The following is a 17465-nucleotide window of genomic DNA, read 5'->3' on the forward strand; positions in this document are numbered from 1 at the left end:
AAAAAGCGCGTAAAGTTTCGCCAAAAAATTTCAATAAATCGCTTCCCAAAGTTAAGCAGCACCATACATTTTAAGTGCTGTTTTTTCGGTATTATAGTTTTTGGGCCAGAATATACCACAACCAACATATTATCGAACGGGAGAAGACACATTTTCGCTGAGTTTGTTTTTGACCGTTATACTAAAAACGTTTTAAAGTTTCTTATTCTATTTTGGCCTTTGTTGGAAAAAAAAAATCACTCACCTCTTAACTTGAAACAAACATAACTTTCCCCAGAATTTAAAGTGAATATTCCTTGCGGGTTTGTTATGAACCCCAGACGACATTCACATAATATGCCGTTTTGTATTCTTTTCGATGTTAAACAGGGACATCAACCAATTAACACAATACGTCAATACTTGGTCTTTCAAAATTGACATGAAAGCTAATTGAAGTCAAATTGAAATTTCATGCAAAACGGCCAATGATGACGTCACGGAATGGACCAGCTGTCAATCATCATAAGACGTAAAAGCACTTAAAGCAGTTACCGAAAAGAAAATGACCTTTTTTGTTGTCGAAACTCCTCCATTGCTGTCAACAATTAAGTGTATTGTTGACAATGATGTGACGCTGGAGCATTTGTATCATCGATTATTATAATATTTGTGAACTTAATAGTTATTGCCAACAATGTCCCTCGCTTTTGAGATTATCCGAGTGATTATCCGACATTGGTTAAATTTTGAATTTGATTCGGTTAGCATTTTGCCACTGAATATTCATTCAGCTGAAACAGCTGTTGAGTACTCTTCAACCATCAAAGGAGAACAAATAGTCCTTTTGCATTATCCTATCACGCGAGCTTTTCGATAGCGAGGCGCGCGATGTCTAAATTAAAAATAAAATGCAAATGAATATAACCCCCACGAGGATCAGAAAACATCAGCATGTTTTGAGAGAAATAAATGGAATCTAGGCGAACTTTTTGTTTTATGAAAGTGTGACCTTTCACGCGAAAACGTACACTAGCGGCTTTCTAGTAAACGGGTGAAATAAACGACTATCGAACGGGTTGTAAACGAGTTTTGAAGTCGTTTGAAACGAGTTCCACTGAAAGTTCAAACGGGTTTTTAAATTTTCCAAACGGAAGGTTAAAAGACTCGAACGGCTCATAAATTTTTCCCAAAGGGTAAAGGAACACCGGCTGTTTTAGAAAGTGTATAAGAAAAATCGTCCGCCATTTCGGTTTGTTTGTCTGAGTCTTGTCTGAGCCGTGACGTCACTCGCACGCTTCGCTATAATAAAAAAGCCGTGGAACGGAATGGGTTACAGAAATGGAAAAAGCGCTGAAAATTTTTTAAGACTGCTACCTTAAAAAACAGTGATGCCTTGATGTAAATTTTGTAATGGCGGTTAAAAGTTTTTTAAAAGTTAAAAAGATTTGCATGGCAAACTTAGCCCTCCATGGTACAATTTTTTTAAAATTTTACCAACTTTTCGAAACACCATTGATCTCGAGATTGGTAGTCTTACATAATTTATCACACTCTTATAATTTCTTACATCAATTTTATTCCAGGACCATCTCAATGATTGACACTATCACATGACAGGATTATGCCAGAGGCATAGCACATTTTTACTTATTTTCGTAGGAAATTAATTTCGCGAATACGGCGGATAGAAATTTTGCAAAACCAAAATTTCGCGATTGCACAGGTCAGCCTACGCGTCATATTTTTTCTACGATGTATGATTGGGAGGAAGAGAGGGCAAAGGACTTCTAATAATAATTTAAAATGGCGTTAAGGACATAAGATGATTTTATAGTGGGTAATAAATTTCAAGTCGTTTATTTTTAAGATAACTCTTTTCGCAGGCATTTTTAAATTCCCAAAATTTAGGCCCGCGAAATTACGTAACAATAAGGTATAATCAGCAAAAATACCGCCTTTCAGAAGGTCTGAAAAGTCGTTGCATAAGGATTGTATTTGTTCTAATGACACTCACCACAAAGTAACATACGTCAGTGAAAAATAATAATGACTGTTGGAACAATACAAGTGCTTCAAGGTCCCAATTAAGAACTCTGTTAAGAACAGTATAATAAAGATATTCTACTTAATTTAAAGGAACTGTGTCACGGCTGAGTTAAGTTTATTTTATTAAGTTTTGCCAAATACTCGCTATGAAACTTAATGTTTGTAAAGAAATTACTTCTATGGATCTAAATTACAAAACCATATATATAGCTTCACTACAACCAAATGTGTCTCCCGGTCGTTATAATTTATAGTTACAAGCAAAAAAAAATAATTTGAAAACTGTTCAGTCCAACAGTATTTCAAAAACCCATACCGCAATCCATATAAATCTTCTTCACTTTTGACCATCCGTACATTCTTTTGTATTGCTGTGTTATTAAAATGTTCCTTTACTGTTTCAAGCGATTATTTTTTTTTTTATTTTGCCGAATTTAATGGTCATTTTCCATGCCTAAGTTTGGCTAAAATCTGTGACACAATCCTTTTATGAGATTGAAAGTTGAAGCCTGGTTTTCACTAGCGACGAAAGCACAAGCGTAAGGATAACATCTCTTTTTTCTCCGTGGAAAAGGTTTCGACGCAAGCAAAAGCACAAGTGCGTTGCATTTGGATGTTTGTGCTTGTGATTGCGGAAAGCACAAGCACAAGGGTCAAAAATTGTCCTTATTGTGTACATGTGATCGCGCTTGTATTTACGTATGTGCTTGCGTCTCTAGTGAAAACCAGGTTTCACTGCACATTATTTAGTCAAAAGCATGAATATACAGTGCTAAGTGACCCTTTTGGTTGATTAGGCAGAAATATTTCCTAATTATTTATTATACATTTACAACTGGGCATTTTTCTTTATCTGTGTGTGACTTTGCCCTTAACTAGGAAATCTATTTTCTAATGTTTCTGCAAAATTTAAAAAAAAAAAACTGTTTATACCAAAGGACGTCATAACACATGGTTGCTTACTGTTATTACCAAACCCAGCTTATCCACCAATTATATTTGTGCAAAAGATTAAACCAAACAAATATTTTGCTGTTTGTGTTGTTTCAAACGGCATTAAAAGACCTTGTCAAAAAATCGAAACGCAACAATAATAGAATGATTCGGCAGCATTCTATCTAAGGAACTTCAGTTGGCTTCATCAAGTTTAACTAACAATCCATAAAGAATAATGGATCCACGCTCCTTTGTAGACCATTCAATCTCCTGATTGCTAAACTTCGGGTCGATCTCATCTGCAGCACCAATTGTCTGAGGCCCAACTTGGTAACTGTCTGGGTTGATACACAACTGAAGAACGGCTTTAGAAGTATAGGTCTTGTTTGTTGACGGGTCTTGAAAGCTAAAAGATCACAGAAAGGCCATAAAAAGATAAGATTTTCTACGTGAAAATACCGCTTCAGGTGGTCAGATTAAATTGACAGCATAGTTCTTCAATTTTTTGCCAAACTAGAACACAAACAACTTGACTGTAAACTATTGGTTCCGTTACAACACGACGTTAGAAGTCGACATTCATTTTTATCACTCAACATAATCCAGTGCTGGTTTTGTCGAATTCTCGTAGAACACTCGAAGATCTAATTTTTTCCATTATTTTGTTAAATCGGAAAGATAACTTTACTCCTACCAAAAAAACACATGGCCGGCCCAATCAAATTCCGGACAAGGAATTCCGTTACTCTTTTCTCTGATTGGAGAGCTTAGGGAATTTTGTTTGTACTCTTAAAATTAAGTTTCGGAAATTGCACGGCCAAACTGTTGCTGCAGTTTGCTTAAAAGGAGGGGCTTGAACTCTAGCTGGCTATAGTCATAGTCGCAATCAGAGGTAATCTGAATTGAAATCGAAACACAAACTAATAATAGAAATTGAAATGAGATAGAAGCTTTGTAAGCACCTTTTGGACTTTGCATAACAGTTGTGTCCAGAGTATCGAACACTCGGTGATACAAAGATCTGCTTGGTGTCAAACCCTTTGGGTTTTCTGTCATCATTATAATGTCCAACCTCTTCGCTTAACTTTCTTCCTCCAAGCGCGACATCACCTACACAATTAAAGCAAACACATTTGATTAATGTTCCAGTGAATTAAAAAAGTCTTGTCTTCAATTTATTCATGAATATGTGCTGCACGTACATTTTTAAATTTGCTTTAAAACAATAAACATTTAATATGTTGGTATTAAATGGAGATTGTTTTAAAGCAAGTCTGTTTCTTGCTCGATATCTCTTTTGTTTTTCATTTACAGCTTCGACAGGCTGAGGAAGGTTACCATTGGTTCATTTAACACCATCACCACCAAAACCGCAACAACAGCAACAACAACAACAACAACTACGACGACGACATCATCGACATCACCAACAATGTCGCTGTGCATTAACGTGGTTGACGAAGAATGTGACGGATTTTTAGATATGAATAAGTTCGGTGCAGCTTAGTAAGCGAAACAAGGAACGGAGATGAAGTTACAAACTTATTATTTTTCTTTATGTCGTTGTGCGATCGCTACAGCAAAATATTGCAATCCGACCGAGAGGGAGAGGGAGGGGAGAGCCGGCCCGCCCCCAAATATATTGCCTACATTCGAGTTACCTGGTTACAACTGGAACTAGGTTGCAATAAGGCTCATTCAGGCCTTATAGCCTCTATTAAATGTTCGTTCCACTTCCATCCCGAGAATACGAATTTCGACTATCACCTAACTATATCAATATGTTGATAATGACATCTATTTATATGATGCAGATGAAAAATTTGATAAAAATTGTAAACAAATTACCTGGGATAAGGAGATCGCCGCATTCCAAGATCGCATTTACGCTGTCCACTCTTGTGCCATGGAATGCTACGTGCCATTTGTTAAACACATCTAGGGCAGTAGCTCTGTGATGGACCCTACAGAAATATAGCAAAAAAAGAGATCACCAAAACTTACTTATAAACACCTAATACAACTGCCAATGAGGATTGGAATCATGTAAAAAAGTGGCAATCTTTAACAAGAAATAAAAATCCTTTCACACGGAAACAACAATAACGACAACGCTGCCGAGAATGACAACGAAAAAAACTGACAAAGCTAGTGCTGCTCTATATTTTTGCACTGTGGCACAATAAATTGATTTATTTATGATCGGAACGGCTAGTGGTAAACACTCTTTCAAATAATAAATAAAATTTCAACTTACTTGAGCCCAAACCGGCACCATCCTATTGGAATCCCGTACTCCTTCGCTGGTTTTCCTCGAGTGTAGTAAAGATTGTCCCCTCGAGCTGCGTGACACTCTGTACAGAAACATCTGTCAAATTTTGGGTCGAAGAAAATATCTGAAAGAACAAAACAAACACTTGGTGGATTTGTTGTAGTGGATTACACGTTAAAAACATTTGATTGACAGAAAAAGTAAGTACAGGTATCTACCATAAACAGATATACACAAAAAGCAGAAATCCGATCTACAGCAGAGCCAACATTTAGAAGCGTTACATGTGTGGTTTTCTACCTTGAAGCTTAAGAGATGACTTGAATCTGCGACATTTCTCCTGATATTCACAACGTGTTCTTCGTTCCACATTAGCGGTACCTGCGTAATTATAAAGAAAATGTTATTCTTATTACAATTTTAGGTAAGTAGAATTTGCATATGGGCTATCTCGTCTAGGTTCGTTCGTTTCCGTACCTAGAAGAAGCAGACTATGGCTACTTTGTCAGGACGCGATGCTAGTATATCATGGACTGCCTCCTAGAATGCTATCAGCTTACCCCAACAACGTAGTGTTACCGGGGGGAGGGGGGGGGGGGGGGGGGGCTTTTCTACTCCCATGCCCCTTCTGATGACCGATTGGACGCAGCGATTGTATCCCCCTGAAAAAGTACAAATCGAGAAAAATCACTCATTCAAATGAGTTATTTCGAAAGCGCACTTATGAAGAACAGTAAATACACCAAACATTTCGCCGCCAACTTTGGCTTCCACCAAGCCGCGGGATTGGCCGGCGCCGGACAGATTCGCCCCCGCTTTGGTGAGGACACTGAGTTCGCAACTGAAGTTTAGTTTTTGAGCCGCCAAGGAACAGCTTACTGCAATATCAAAAAATTATTTATTCAGAATGCCATGCTAATAATTTTGTTCTAACACATCAAAATAAGTCAAATGGATCTGTTACCTCTGGTAGCTCTTGCGGTTTCTTTTAGCTCGAGAAGAACTCGCTTTGCTGCCTCTTGAACTGACTGGTTACCACTCTTGCTTAAGCGTGTCAGTTCTTCCACTGCGTTCGCAGTTTCCTTGATCTTTGCCTTTCCTTTAGAAGTCTTTGCAATATTCCACAAGGTGTTGGCAGCGCATTCTTTTTCAGTGGGACCGCCTTTAGCGATAAGTGATATCATCAGAGGAACGATATCTCTGTCCAGCATGACCTCCATGTTCTTTTCATTGACTACCAGGTTACCCAAGCCATCTGCGATTTCTTGAGCCGACCACGTGGTACCATCCGATCTGCCTCGTAAGTCCGATTGACCCAGTGCATTACGCAACATGCCAATGAGGTAGCTTATTACCTGAAACACAGGATATGGCAAATCATGCTGTTTCCTGGAGGTAAGTTCGGTTTTGCAATGCAAGAACAATTCTGAAAGTCCTTTAAGGTAGATGATTGTTAAGGTTGAAAGCGATCTGGGCCAATGACATTTTTCTATTATCCTTTTGTGAAAGCACTGCAAAACCGTTCAGAGTACTCGGTATATAAACCACACTAAGAAACAAAGGACTTATACAGTAGTTAGCCTTCCTATAAATCGCAAGAATGATGAAAGTAAACTGGACTATGTAGTCGGTTACCCAGTTTGGAGATATTTCTTAAGATAATAGGCACTTTGCCAGTTTTTGAACGCCGCTCCAAATTAATACTTTCACCTCTACAATCTAGCTATAGGAAGTCTCAAATATTTGAGCTTTAAAAACTGACAAGACAGAAAAATAGCTCATTCTAAAAGAAATCAATCTCTTAAAACAGATAAGCCGTTGAAGGAACTGCCCTTTGATTTGTCTTGCCAGTAATACATACCCTGCTCTCGGCTTCCAGCAGCTTTTTCTGCTCATCCGAGGTGATGTACGCAAGTGTCAATAAGGCCGACACAACCACCTCCATGTCATCTGACTTCAGAAATGGAGCAATCCTTTCCTTTGCTCGTAGGTCACAGAGAATCTGGCGGTTTTCTGCGGCCTTTGAACAATTGTGTAGGATGTTGATAGCGGAAGACACCAGGAATTTCTTTTTCTGTTTTGAAGAAAGCAATTTTCGTCATAAGTATAGAGTCTCTTTTAATCAAGCCAAATCCCACGACTTCATTTAAGTGTTTAATGTGTCTCCAAATTGCGCCGGTCTCTAAATTGGGGACAAGGCAACCATTTGTTTGAAGTCATTCCCGTAAAATATAAATGTATCGTTTTGCGGATGTTTATAGCAAAGATATTACTTATACGATGAGCTGAAAGAATATAGAGAATAAAAACATTTTCTGTGTTTCTAAAAAAATGCTTGATTTATTCAAAATAGGTCTGGCATTAAAAAAACTCTGCGACGTCCACTCAAGAATACGAATACGTTTTTAAAGAAAAAGACAATTTATCTCTTCTCTACTAACGCCACTTTCAACAAGCAAACACGCACTGCATGGCAGTGAATAATAAGTATTGACACTGACATGTGCGAAGACAGCCTAAAGTCGGTGCTGTAAAACCCGTTGCCAAAACGCCACAATGTTTGAGCGTGACTTGTACTTTACCTCGTTCTTGGAGCTGCCTGTTCCACATGTGTCCAGATCATTCAGCATAATCTTCAGCGACCCACTTCGACCCAAATCCCTGGCCATCTTTAAACTGGCGTCGGCGTAGTTCCAGAACACACTGCGAACCACAGACATCCCCAACCAGCCATCTCGAGTCTCCATCCCCATATCCATCAGGCGGCGAAGAAGTGTAGTCAGGTGACGAGGAGCACCGATGTCGGATAAGTGGTCACCGTACTTCTGTCGAAGCTGCCTGTCATCTGTCTCCGAGTAGGGCTCTAAAATATCTTTGGCTACTTTTCCAATTACGGACAGCATATCGGTGAACGTGCCCTCTTTTAGGACGTTTATGGTGTTGTTCATTCGCACCATAACTGACACAGAATCGACTTCGTCCTGGTTACTGTTCTGGGTTTCCGCTTGGCCACCTAAAAGACATGTCGAGTAACAGTTAAAAGGGTAAGCCAGCACGGTTCCTTATATAAATGAATAAATAAACAGTAAGAAAGTTCGACAGGCAGTAGACAGACAGACAGACAGACAAACAGACAGGCAAACAGACAAATTGACAAATATCAAGAAAAACAGAAGGAAAGACAAATAATACCGGCAAGAGAGAATGATCTCAAAAAGGGATCCCCATACACGGGTCTCTTCCTATTGCACTCTTTTGAAATTTACCCCTTATCTTCAGTCCACAACTCTGCGTTTTTAAGAAAGTGACTTGATTGGCTTTCGACTGGCTTTTATTTCGCGTTATTGTAGGAGCGAGGTCTGAGCCTCGATCAGAGGTAGCTTAACATAACTTGTCACAGCAAAGCGCAAAACTATTACTTGATTTAAAAAAATATCAATGGAGTTCATCCTCTCTTGATAATATATACATAGTTGAAAAAATAGAAATAAACAATTAAATGTTTAAACAAACGAGGTTAAAACACTCTTCACTCCTTGTTATTTTTCTGTCTTTTCAAAAATATGCTTTAATAAAAAATGTGAGAGAGAAGCCTTTATTTAAATAGGGTTACTCCGTCAACTTTACAATAAAAACTGTTATCCTTAGAGGCCCTAATAAAAAGTAAAAATTCAAAAGTCGCTAAAAGTCTTACAATGTACCTAAAATGGAAGTTAAACAGATTAAAATATATAATGTAGGTATTAAACACAGACGTGCACTTGCTAGAACACAGCTAGCATTAATCCATTTTGTCCTAATTTAAACTGATAACTTTTTTGTTGTTTTTCTTACATTTTCTATATATCTCTTTGGGAAAATTTGGAACTAATGACAGGTGTTATTTTTCCTGAGGGATATGACAAAATCAATATTATCGTTACCTTTTTATCGTGGAAATACATACCAGTTATAGTTACTTCCTCGGCCTGGCCGAATACATCCACTACACCATAAAGTACTGACGGGATAGTTTTAATCTTTTTGCCAACATCTAAGCCATTTATGAAGAAATGCAAAGAATTGTCTGACTTGCGCATGACTCCAACTCTGTCACCAACCTGTTAAACGAAAAACATGACAGTGGTAATATCTTCGAAAAAAAAAAAAAAACAAGATAAGATAAGAGATGAGATACAAAACAGTAATCAACCCAAAAATGTATACGAATTTGAACGGATAGTTTCTCTCCTTATAGGTCCTTATACGACTCCGGGAACCTCTGAGGTGCCACAAATTGTAATACCAAAAAAAACTTAGGTGTGACTGCAATGTTGTCAGACATCTTCTAAATAGAACAAAAAATATATTTTCATGATACCGACTGCTTAACATACCGACAGATCGTCCAAATCTTTGGATATCGTAATCATCTCTTTTCCGTTATGAAGGATTTTATCGCAACTGAGTGCAAAAGTTGTCCCTTGTGCAATAGAAGTCACTGTTGAAGGGAATTCCATGTGTTCAGGAGAAACAGTCGTGGCTCCAATATCTAGACTGCCATACCACTTTGGTACTTTGCTATCCAAACGAACTTCAAATAGTTCATCAACTTGCAGGGGTTGGCTTGTTAAAACGACGCCGTGATTAAAATGCTGCAAAGCACTGCCGGGTAAATATTTTAAATAAAATTTGTTAACGTCTCAGTCTAGAGCAATAATAATTAATCAAATAGAAGGCAAACTCAAAATGAGAACTAATTAATAATTGAGGATCTGTGAATTTAGTAATATATCAAGCGTGTCCAAACCTAAAGTTATTTAGTCAATCTTATCATGTAGCGGTCATGAAGTCTATTTCTTTACATGTTGTAGCATCTTTGGTTTTTTCGGGCAGCCAGTATTCTACGTTATTTCAATTTCTTTTTCTTTTTTTCTGTAAAGCAATAATTTTGAGTTCAACTGAAGGTCGTTGTTGTTAACCACGGCAATGTCTTCCCACATGAAGATTTTCATGCTTCTTTTTTGCAGGCTAATCAGCTACCGACTGTTTATGTTTGCGCCAACATTACACCCTGGGCATAAGGTACCGTTAAAAAACTTAATAAATTAAAACAACGCAGCAACATTATGAACGCTATGAGGATTATCGAGGTCATTTCATCTGACTGTTGCTGTATCAATACTTTCTTACTCAATTCTCTTGGCCTTCTTCCCAGCAAGCATCACAGCGATGTTGTCTCCACAACTGTGATGAAACTTGTACGACTCTGAGGACTTCACTGGGCCGCTGGAGGCAGTCGGGAGCTGGGTAGGAGACGTCGGGGACTGGGGCGGTGATTTGGCTCCGGGTGATTGCGGCGGGGACTTGACTGTGGGGGATTGGACGGAGCGTGGCACTTTCTCTTTTGATGCTTGTAACTTGGCTAGAAAGCCGTCTACGTAAAACAAGAGAAATAATGCACGTGTTAGTGATAAGAAAGGGACATGAAATGGTAGCTTCATATATGATTAAACCAACCCAACGGACACGAAGAGAGTACGGAGTTACTTGCCAGTTGTCGAAGAGTTGGGCCTTAGGAGGCCTTTGTTTATGATACATTTAGCGGTAATGTATCTACAGAATTTTTGCTTGCTTATCAATGGAACTCATGTAGAAGACCTAAATGTAATAATTGAACCTAAATGTAATAAACTCCTAAATTAAGTGTGACAACATTAAGCCTTAAATATATAACGTTATACTAGCGTCAGCAATAAAGTAATCAGCACGTCTTTACCCTTTCCCCTATTCAGACTGGGCTTTTTTGCTTTTTTGGACCTTCTCTGACCGCAGGGGGGGGGGGGGGGGGATTCCGAAGCTTAACTTCCAGAATATTTAAGCACTCAAAATAAAACTTATAGGATGTATAGTATGTCCAAACATCTTTCGTTTGGTATATGTCACGTGGGGTAATGACGTCACATCACGCGACAATTACATCATGATGTCAAAACAGCCGTCATCTTGGATCCGCCATCTTGGATTTCAAAATTTTTCCAAATGCCAGAAAACCACCCAAAATTAATGCAAATGACACAAAATCAACAGAACTGTGTTTTTAAAACCGTAAAATTTTAAAAGGTAAAAATTACTTGCATTTAAGTTAATTTTCATTAATATGAACACGACAATTATGCCAAATACGGTTTAACATAGAAATGACCTAAAATACGGGAAATTATCCGTAACACAAAGTGATTTGTTGAGCCATCTGTCACGCCGTCGGGCAAGTTGCTGTATTCATCATGAATCAAGCGTAACTTTAATATGAAGAACATCAATCAAGTGACTTCAAATTGAGGGTCTCAATGGGGTGGTGGCTTTTACGGTTAACTGTAAAAATTCAGTCCTTTTTACGGCTAACGGTTAATTTATTTCCATTACGGTTAACAAAAATGAACATCCATTGTATTTAAAAGTGGAAAATTAATTCCTGTTATTGAAAAACATATTTTAGGTCTCAGCGGGTCTGAATGGGGTTTAGTGTTTTTAAAGTGTTTTTGTGTATTTAGCGTTCTTTTACACTAAACATTAAACATTGAAATGTTATTTACCCATAATTTTTAATTTTTTGCTGTTAAATTGGCAATTTTTTAATGTTTGCTGTTTCTAGAGAATACCTATAGTGAAAAACTCTTAATAGGAACACAAAAACTACAACTTTGGGGTAACAAAATCTGTCAAAATGCCGTTGCCGTGGTAACGTCAAGTTCCTCGACACAGCAACCTATCCTACCAAATTATTCCCAGATAAATTTAAGATAAACTCGCAAGTTTGGCAGCGTTTGGTTGAATCTTGAAAAAAGTTATAAGCGTTCAAAGTCAGCACGTGCACTCCCCCCCCCCCCCCCGGTCTGGATAGGGGTAATGAGATGATGGTTACGTCATTGATGACATTATTATAACGTTATAAGTCCGAATGTTGTCGCACTTAGGAGTTTATTACATTAAAAATCAAATGTTATTACATTTAGGAATTTATTATATTTAGGGTCAGTTATTACATTTAGGTCTTCTACAACTCAATGCTCTTTGTTTGTTTACGATTAATTCCAACTTAACTCAGTCAAGAAAGGAAAAAGTGAAATGATGTGCGTCTGCACAGTTACGGCTGTCCTCGATAAGAATCAACTCCCAACGAACTCCATTGCTTATTGGACTTACCTCCTCGTCCCAAATACTTCATTTTAATGTCACAGTTTCCATACACTGCGCTTGCGCATGGGCACAGAGGCTTCAGCGGGTGACGGGGTAAATTACGAAACGCTACTCCAAGGTAAGTATCTTCTGTGGCAAAACTAATTAAAAATAAACAAACAAATTAACGAGTAAAGAGACTGAGAATATTCATAGCTAATGAACAAAAAGAAGGATATACCTCGGTGTAAAAACCTGTGAGATTTTTCTTTGTTTTCCGATCCCGCGCTATATAGTTTCCAGGTTCTTTGTTGTCTTGTAGTTCTTTGTTTTACGACACTGGTAAGCTTTACAGATTCTTACACGAAGGATAAGCCAAAAAGAGACTTTTTCAAATCATTTTATACGTGAGAAGACGAATCTTGAAATAAAGCTTACCGTCGAAAAGACAGAATCTTTAATTTTAACACAGACAATAAGAGACAGTAGAGAAACTGAGTGAGACTATCTCTTGCTCATTCAGATTGTGCTACATGGTTTACTGCAAGGAATCAGAGATTATCCACTTGCCTCAGAGTGCCATCATCCATGTTCAGTATGCAATACACGGTATCAGGGACAAAGAATCCAGGATCATTTGTTGGGTATGGAGTCTCCTTCCCAGCATGAAATGACACCTTCTTGCTTATATTCCAGCCCCACGACTCGGAATTGGATCCTATCAGTGGAATGTAACCGAGGCACTGTAGCGGGGCCTGAGGAAGAGCGATTCCAATGACTGCGTGTGAACCTCGCTCGTCTCCTTCCCAGGTTATTTCCCACACGTGTCGACCCTGTCTGTACCCTTTCTTTCCTGTTCAGGATTAAAGATAGTTCACACTGCAAACTGCAAACTTCACACTGCAAACTGTCACTAACCCACAAATCCAGATATCAGTTAAATGATACGTTGCCAGATTTTAAGCGAGTTACTAAATATGGGTTTTCAGTACCACATTTGCAGAAACGTTCAAATATAGTTTGATGGAACTATATTTAGTTAGTTAGCGCACGTTAGTGCTATTTTAGTGGGAACATTTTACTATTATCCTTCTCCCCCCTTTTTCTTTTTGTCTCCATTCTTATTCCCCTGAAAAAGTTTTAAGCCTGATTCCAAACTTATGGTTTCACCGTGCAAACGTTTATGCACTTATTAAAAAGGCCTTACACTTGCTACACGAGTTGAACCCTCAAGTCTACTGGTTTACGCGCAATTTCTTTCAAATTTTTGGCACCTCCCACTGTTTTCATGTAGATATTCTTTTCATCTTTGCAGCTTTAAGATCTTTGTTGATGAAAAACTTTGCAGGTTTGCACTCTCAAAAAGAGTTTTGGGGCGAGATAAGCTAGTTTGACTTAAATATGAATAATATCTTAATTTAAACCATGTTTTACTCGGCGCTGTTAAAAGTCAATTTCACATTACTTTACCGTGCCGCGTTGCAAAGTTCGTTGGGAAATTGGGAACTACATTTCGAAGTAGCCAATTGCGTTGCGAGTTAGACAGTCAAAGTAAAATTTGACCAAATTTCTGTCGGCATAAAATTTATTTATCGGCAGATCGCTCATGTGAAACGTTGTCAGACACTTCAACTTCAAACAAAATATTTTGTAACTCTAGTCGCTAGAACCGCTGGAACATTCTCGGCGCCACCTTGTTTTCTTGGCCTGAAATTCAGACATCACCATGGCCTTCGAGCAACATGTCTTAATGTAGTTCCCAATTTCTCAACGAACTTCGCAACGCGGCACGGTAAAGCAATGTGAAATTGACTGTAACCGCGTATAAGTTACCCAGAAAATTTAGAAATTAACAGAAGGATGTCGAGCGCAAATTTTCGCAAAATGGCAAAAGCTCGATGTGTTTACATAGGCAACATTTTTGATTTTCTTATTGGGCAAAAGTTGTGTACCTCTTATGGCGTCTGTAGTAAGAGGAGAGGGAAGTCTTCTAGCTGTCAACCTGTCACTCAAAACTCGGAACCTCGGAGAGCAATCTTCGGGATCCCACGCATGCTCAATCTGTTCAGATGGCACACTCGATTCCTCGGCTATTTCACGAAGAGCGTCAATAACAGCCCGCTCAAACAGAGAGTTAATTGGACTTGCTTGCATGCGTCTCTGGTGAAGAGGTATAGACTGTTCGACACCCATTTCTAGCGAGCAAAATATAGCATCGCTGTTACGGAAGCTTTCTAAGGAAACACAATCTGATGTCTAATGTATTAGACATCAGATTGCGTCTAATATATTATTTTCTGTAATGTATGGAACAATTCTAACCAAAGTAGAACCCCTAAAATACGACTTTTCCTAGGGGATGGGAAATTTACGAGTTAAAGTCACCAGGGCCCTTGATTTCTTTGAGAAGCCGTGTAGCTTGTATCTATGTTTTTCTCGCAAAATTAGGTTACGCTTCAGGGCTATAGTTTACTATATTATATACAACCGTAACAATTTCCCAATGGTTTTTCAGTATCCATGGGACAAAAGTACACTCGATACTCCTCCATTTGATTTCCAGAAAATCCGACAGCGCTCTACTCGGGGTTTCAATTTGCCAAGCGTGAACTTTTTAAGGGGCTCTGTCACGTCATATGCAAGTGGTTTTGTTTGCGCGGTGTTCAAAATTACCCTCGGTCCTTAGCAGTCCTTATGATTACGCTTAAGCAATGTGGAAAACTCGAACCAGCTTATAATGAATGACGAAGAATGGTTATACAAATTGAGAACGATTACGAAACACGAATCGAAACATTTTTCGCCATCTTGCAAAGTTGTACCGTGCGTGACATACTCCATGTACGCGTTGTAAACATCCGGTTATTCCGAGAAAGCCGAATGCAAATCTTGTATAATTTGATAGCTTGGTTATTTAAAAATATCGTGATTTATGTGAAAACAATTCAACATTTTTCTTGCTTCCTAAAGTGACCAAGAGATCACACCTAAACTACTATGATTATTAAACACTGAAAGCGAGAATCAAGGGGTCATTCATTGACATCTTGCGTACGGCCGAGTGCAATGTCGCGAAATCGTTCCATGTCGACTGGTTGTGTTTCGAAAGAAAAGACACATATACATCTTTATTTTCTTCTAAATGGTGAAATGAAAGCCAGTCACAGCACATTTTAAGTCACAGATTTCGTAATAATATGACATGACTTGGAATAACACACCGGCCATCGATGGTCAGGGCTTGCTTTAATGAGCCAAAATGCACTTTAGTTTCCTTTGAGGTTCGACTTCCGAAAGCGAAGTAAATTACACATTACTTTTATAGCAAAGTTTTAATGCCAAGTGAAATTGAAACCTCGGAGATACGACTTTAGCAAATCGATTGAATGAAGGTAGAAGACGCAGACAGAAAATGATAATAATGCAAACATTCTGACCACAAAAATATTAAACAATGCAGACGTTGAATTCCGTGCCGACGACAATTTCAGTTGGAAAACTTGAAAGCAAACTGATTTCTTTTTACTACACTGCTTGCAATTATGGCACTTACCTATTTTATGTTTTTTTCAGCTGCAATCTCCTATTTTGAGACGGATTCTACATTTTAGGAGACGAAAACGAAAGTGTTCTTCGTGATGCTAGTTACTTCCGGGCTCAGATCAGAATACACTTTTGTTGGACCCAGGCCTTCTCAACAGAGGTAACCGGTAAGGCATGGATTTAAACATAAACAAAACCGTCTGCGAATGAATGTATTTCGCTGGAGTATACCCACAGTCAGATCGCGACTGTGTTTGACTCAAAAGTTCAAGCGGGAGCCGATAAACGGCTCTTGGTTTCGAGTTCGACTATTTTGAATAATCCTCACTTCCTTCCACATTTACTTTTTACGTTATGCAACTTTACCTACCATTTTCCAGAACTGATCAAATATCGATCGGCTATCAAACAAGACCCAGCTCTGCTTCGGTTTGCATACATCAAAACATTTTGTATGGACGAGGGGTTTAGTTTCCAGTTAACTCTAATTCGTGAAATTCTTACCTGTTTATATACCTCCTTATCAAAAATTACTACTTAATTTTTGATAAGGAGGTATATAACAGATTTGTAGATCGGGTAACAGGAGATAACGTCAAAGTCGTTTTCCAGTTGTACATCAAACCCGACAGTTACCAGGTTGGACCTCAGAAAATCGGTGCAATAAAAGAGATCGACCCGAATATTAGCAACCAGGAGATTGAATGGTCAACAAAGCAACGTGGTGCTAATATCTTCTATGGTCTTCTTGTTAAACTTCATAACACTGGCTAGATCCTTAATACTGCGGTAAAAGACGTTGTCAAGTCATGCAGTCATGACGTGTGATGCCATGTCATATTTAACAATTATTATTATTCGCTAAAGGCGAAGTGATTATTTTATGCGCCGAAGGCGATGTGATTATTGTTGAATAATCCCCGAGAAGTAGTCGGGGGGATTATCCAACAATAATCACTGAGCCTGAGGCGAATAAATGTCAATCCATCCGACTGAGTTTTTTTTTTTATGGGCGCGTGCGATCTCCAAAACCACCATGTTTACGATCAATTCTAATACCTTGAGAACCATTTCTTAAAAATGTTTTCGGTCCAGAAGCCTTGGCAGTCAACTTGCAAAATTCCCAATGTTTTAAACATCCAGGACTTGGAGTGATTTTTTTTCGAATGAGCGAAAATTTCATTCAGCAAACACCTCCATGTTTACTTGCCTGAGATGGTGGCAAAGTTGGCATGGCTAGGAGCCAAGCCTTGAAATGCTTTATTCACCGCTCAGCGCGGTAAATATAACGGCATAAACCGAGCTTCTCGACCAATCAGAATGTGCCATTCTTGAATTCACCTCTGGAAATTATACTAATATGCCATGCGATGACATGTCATGTGGTCATGTCATATCTTGCCGTGTCATATACTTAGGCAATGGAGGCGGAAAAGGTCCCTCATTTTTCTCCCCAATATTAATAGCGACCTAAAAACTGCAAAGGAGTGCAAATTAACACGTGCATGTTTAGTTTTAGGTTCTTTTC

General features: G+C 38.5%; 1 protein-coding gene across 1 annotated transcript; it reads right to left on the minus strand.

Moving 5' to 3' along the window:
• Positions 1-1808: 1808 nt before the first annotated feature.
• On the minus strand, positions 1809-16657 carry LOC144650476 (neuralized-like protein 4). Its single transcript, XM_078510157.1, has 15 exons — positions 15948-16657; positions 14347-14589; positions 12965-13247; positions 12422-12555; positions 10409-10652; positions 9613-9880; positions 9183-9336; positions 7819-8249; positions 7098-7310; positions 6201-6591; positions 5537-5617; positions 5222-5360; positions 4813-4928; positions 3927-4074; positions 1809-3370 (listed from the first exon to the last, which is right to left on the minus strand). The coding sequence occupies exons 2-15, from the start codon at positions 14585-14587 to the stop codon at positions 3157-3159; spliced, it is 3057 nt and encodes a 1018-aa protein (XP_078366283.1). The 5' UTR covers positions 14588-14589; positions 15948-16657; the 3' UTR covers positions 1809-3156.
• Between the last annotated feature and the right edge of the window lie 808 nt (positions 16658-17465).

Source organism: Oculina patagonica, chromosome 4 (genome assembly GCF_052425735.1).
Source record: "Oculina patagonica isolate OP01 chromosome 4, crgOcupat, whole genome shotgun sequence".
In the NCBI taxonomy this organism is placed as follows: domain Eukaryota; kingdom Metazoa; phylum Cnidaria; class Anthozoa; order Scleractinia; family Oculinidae; genus Oculina; species Oculina patagonica.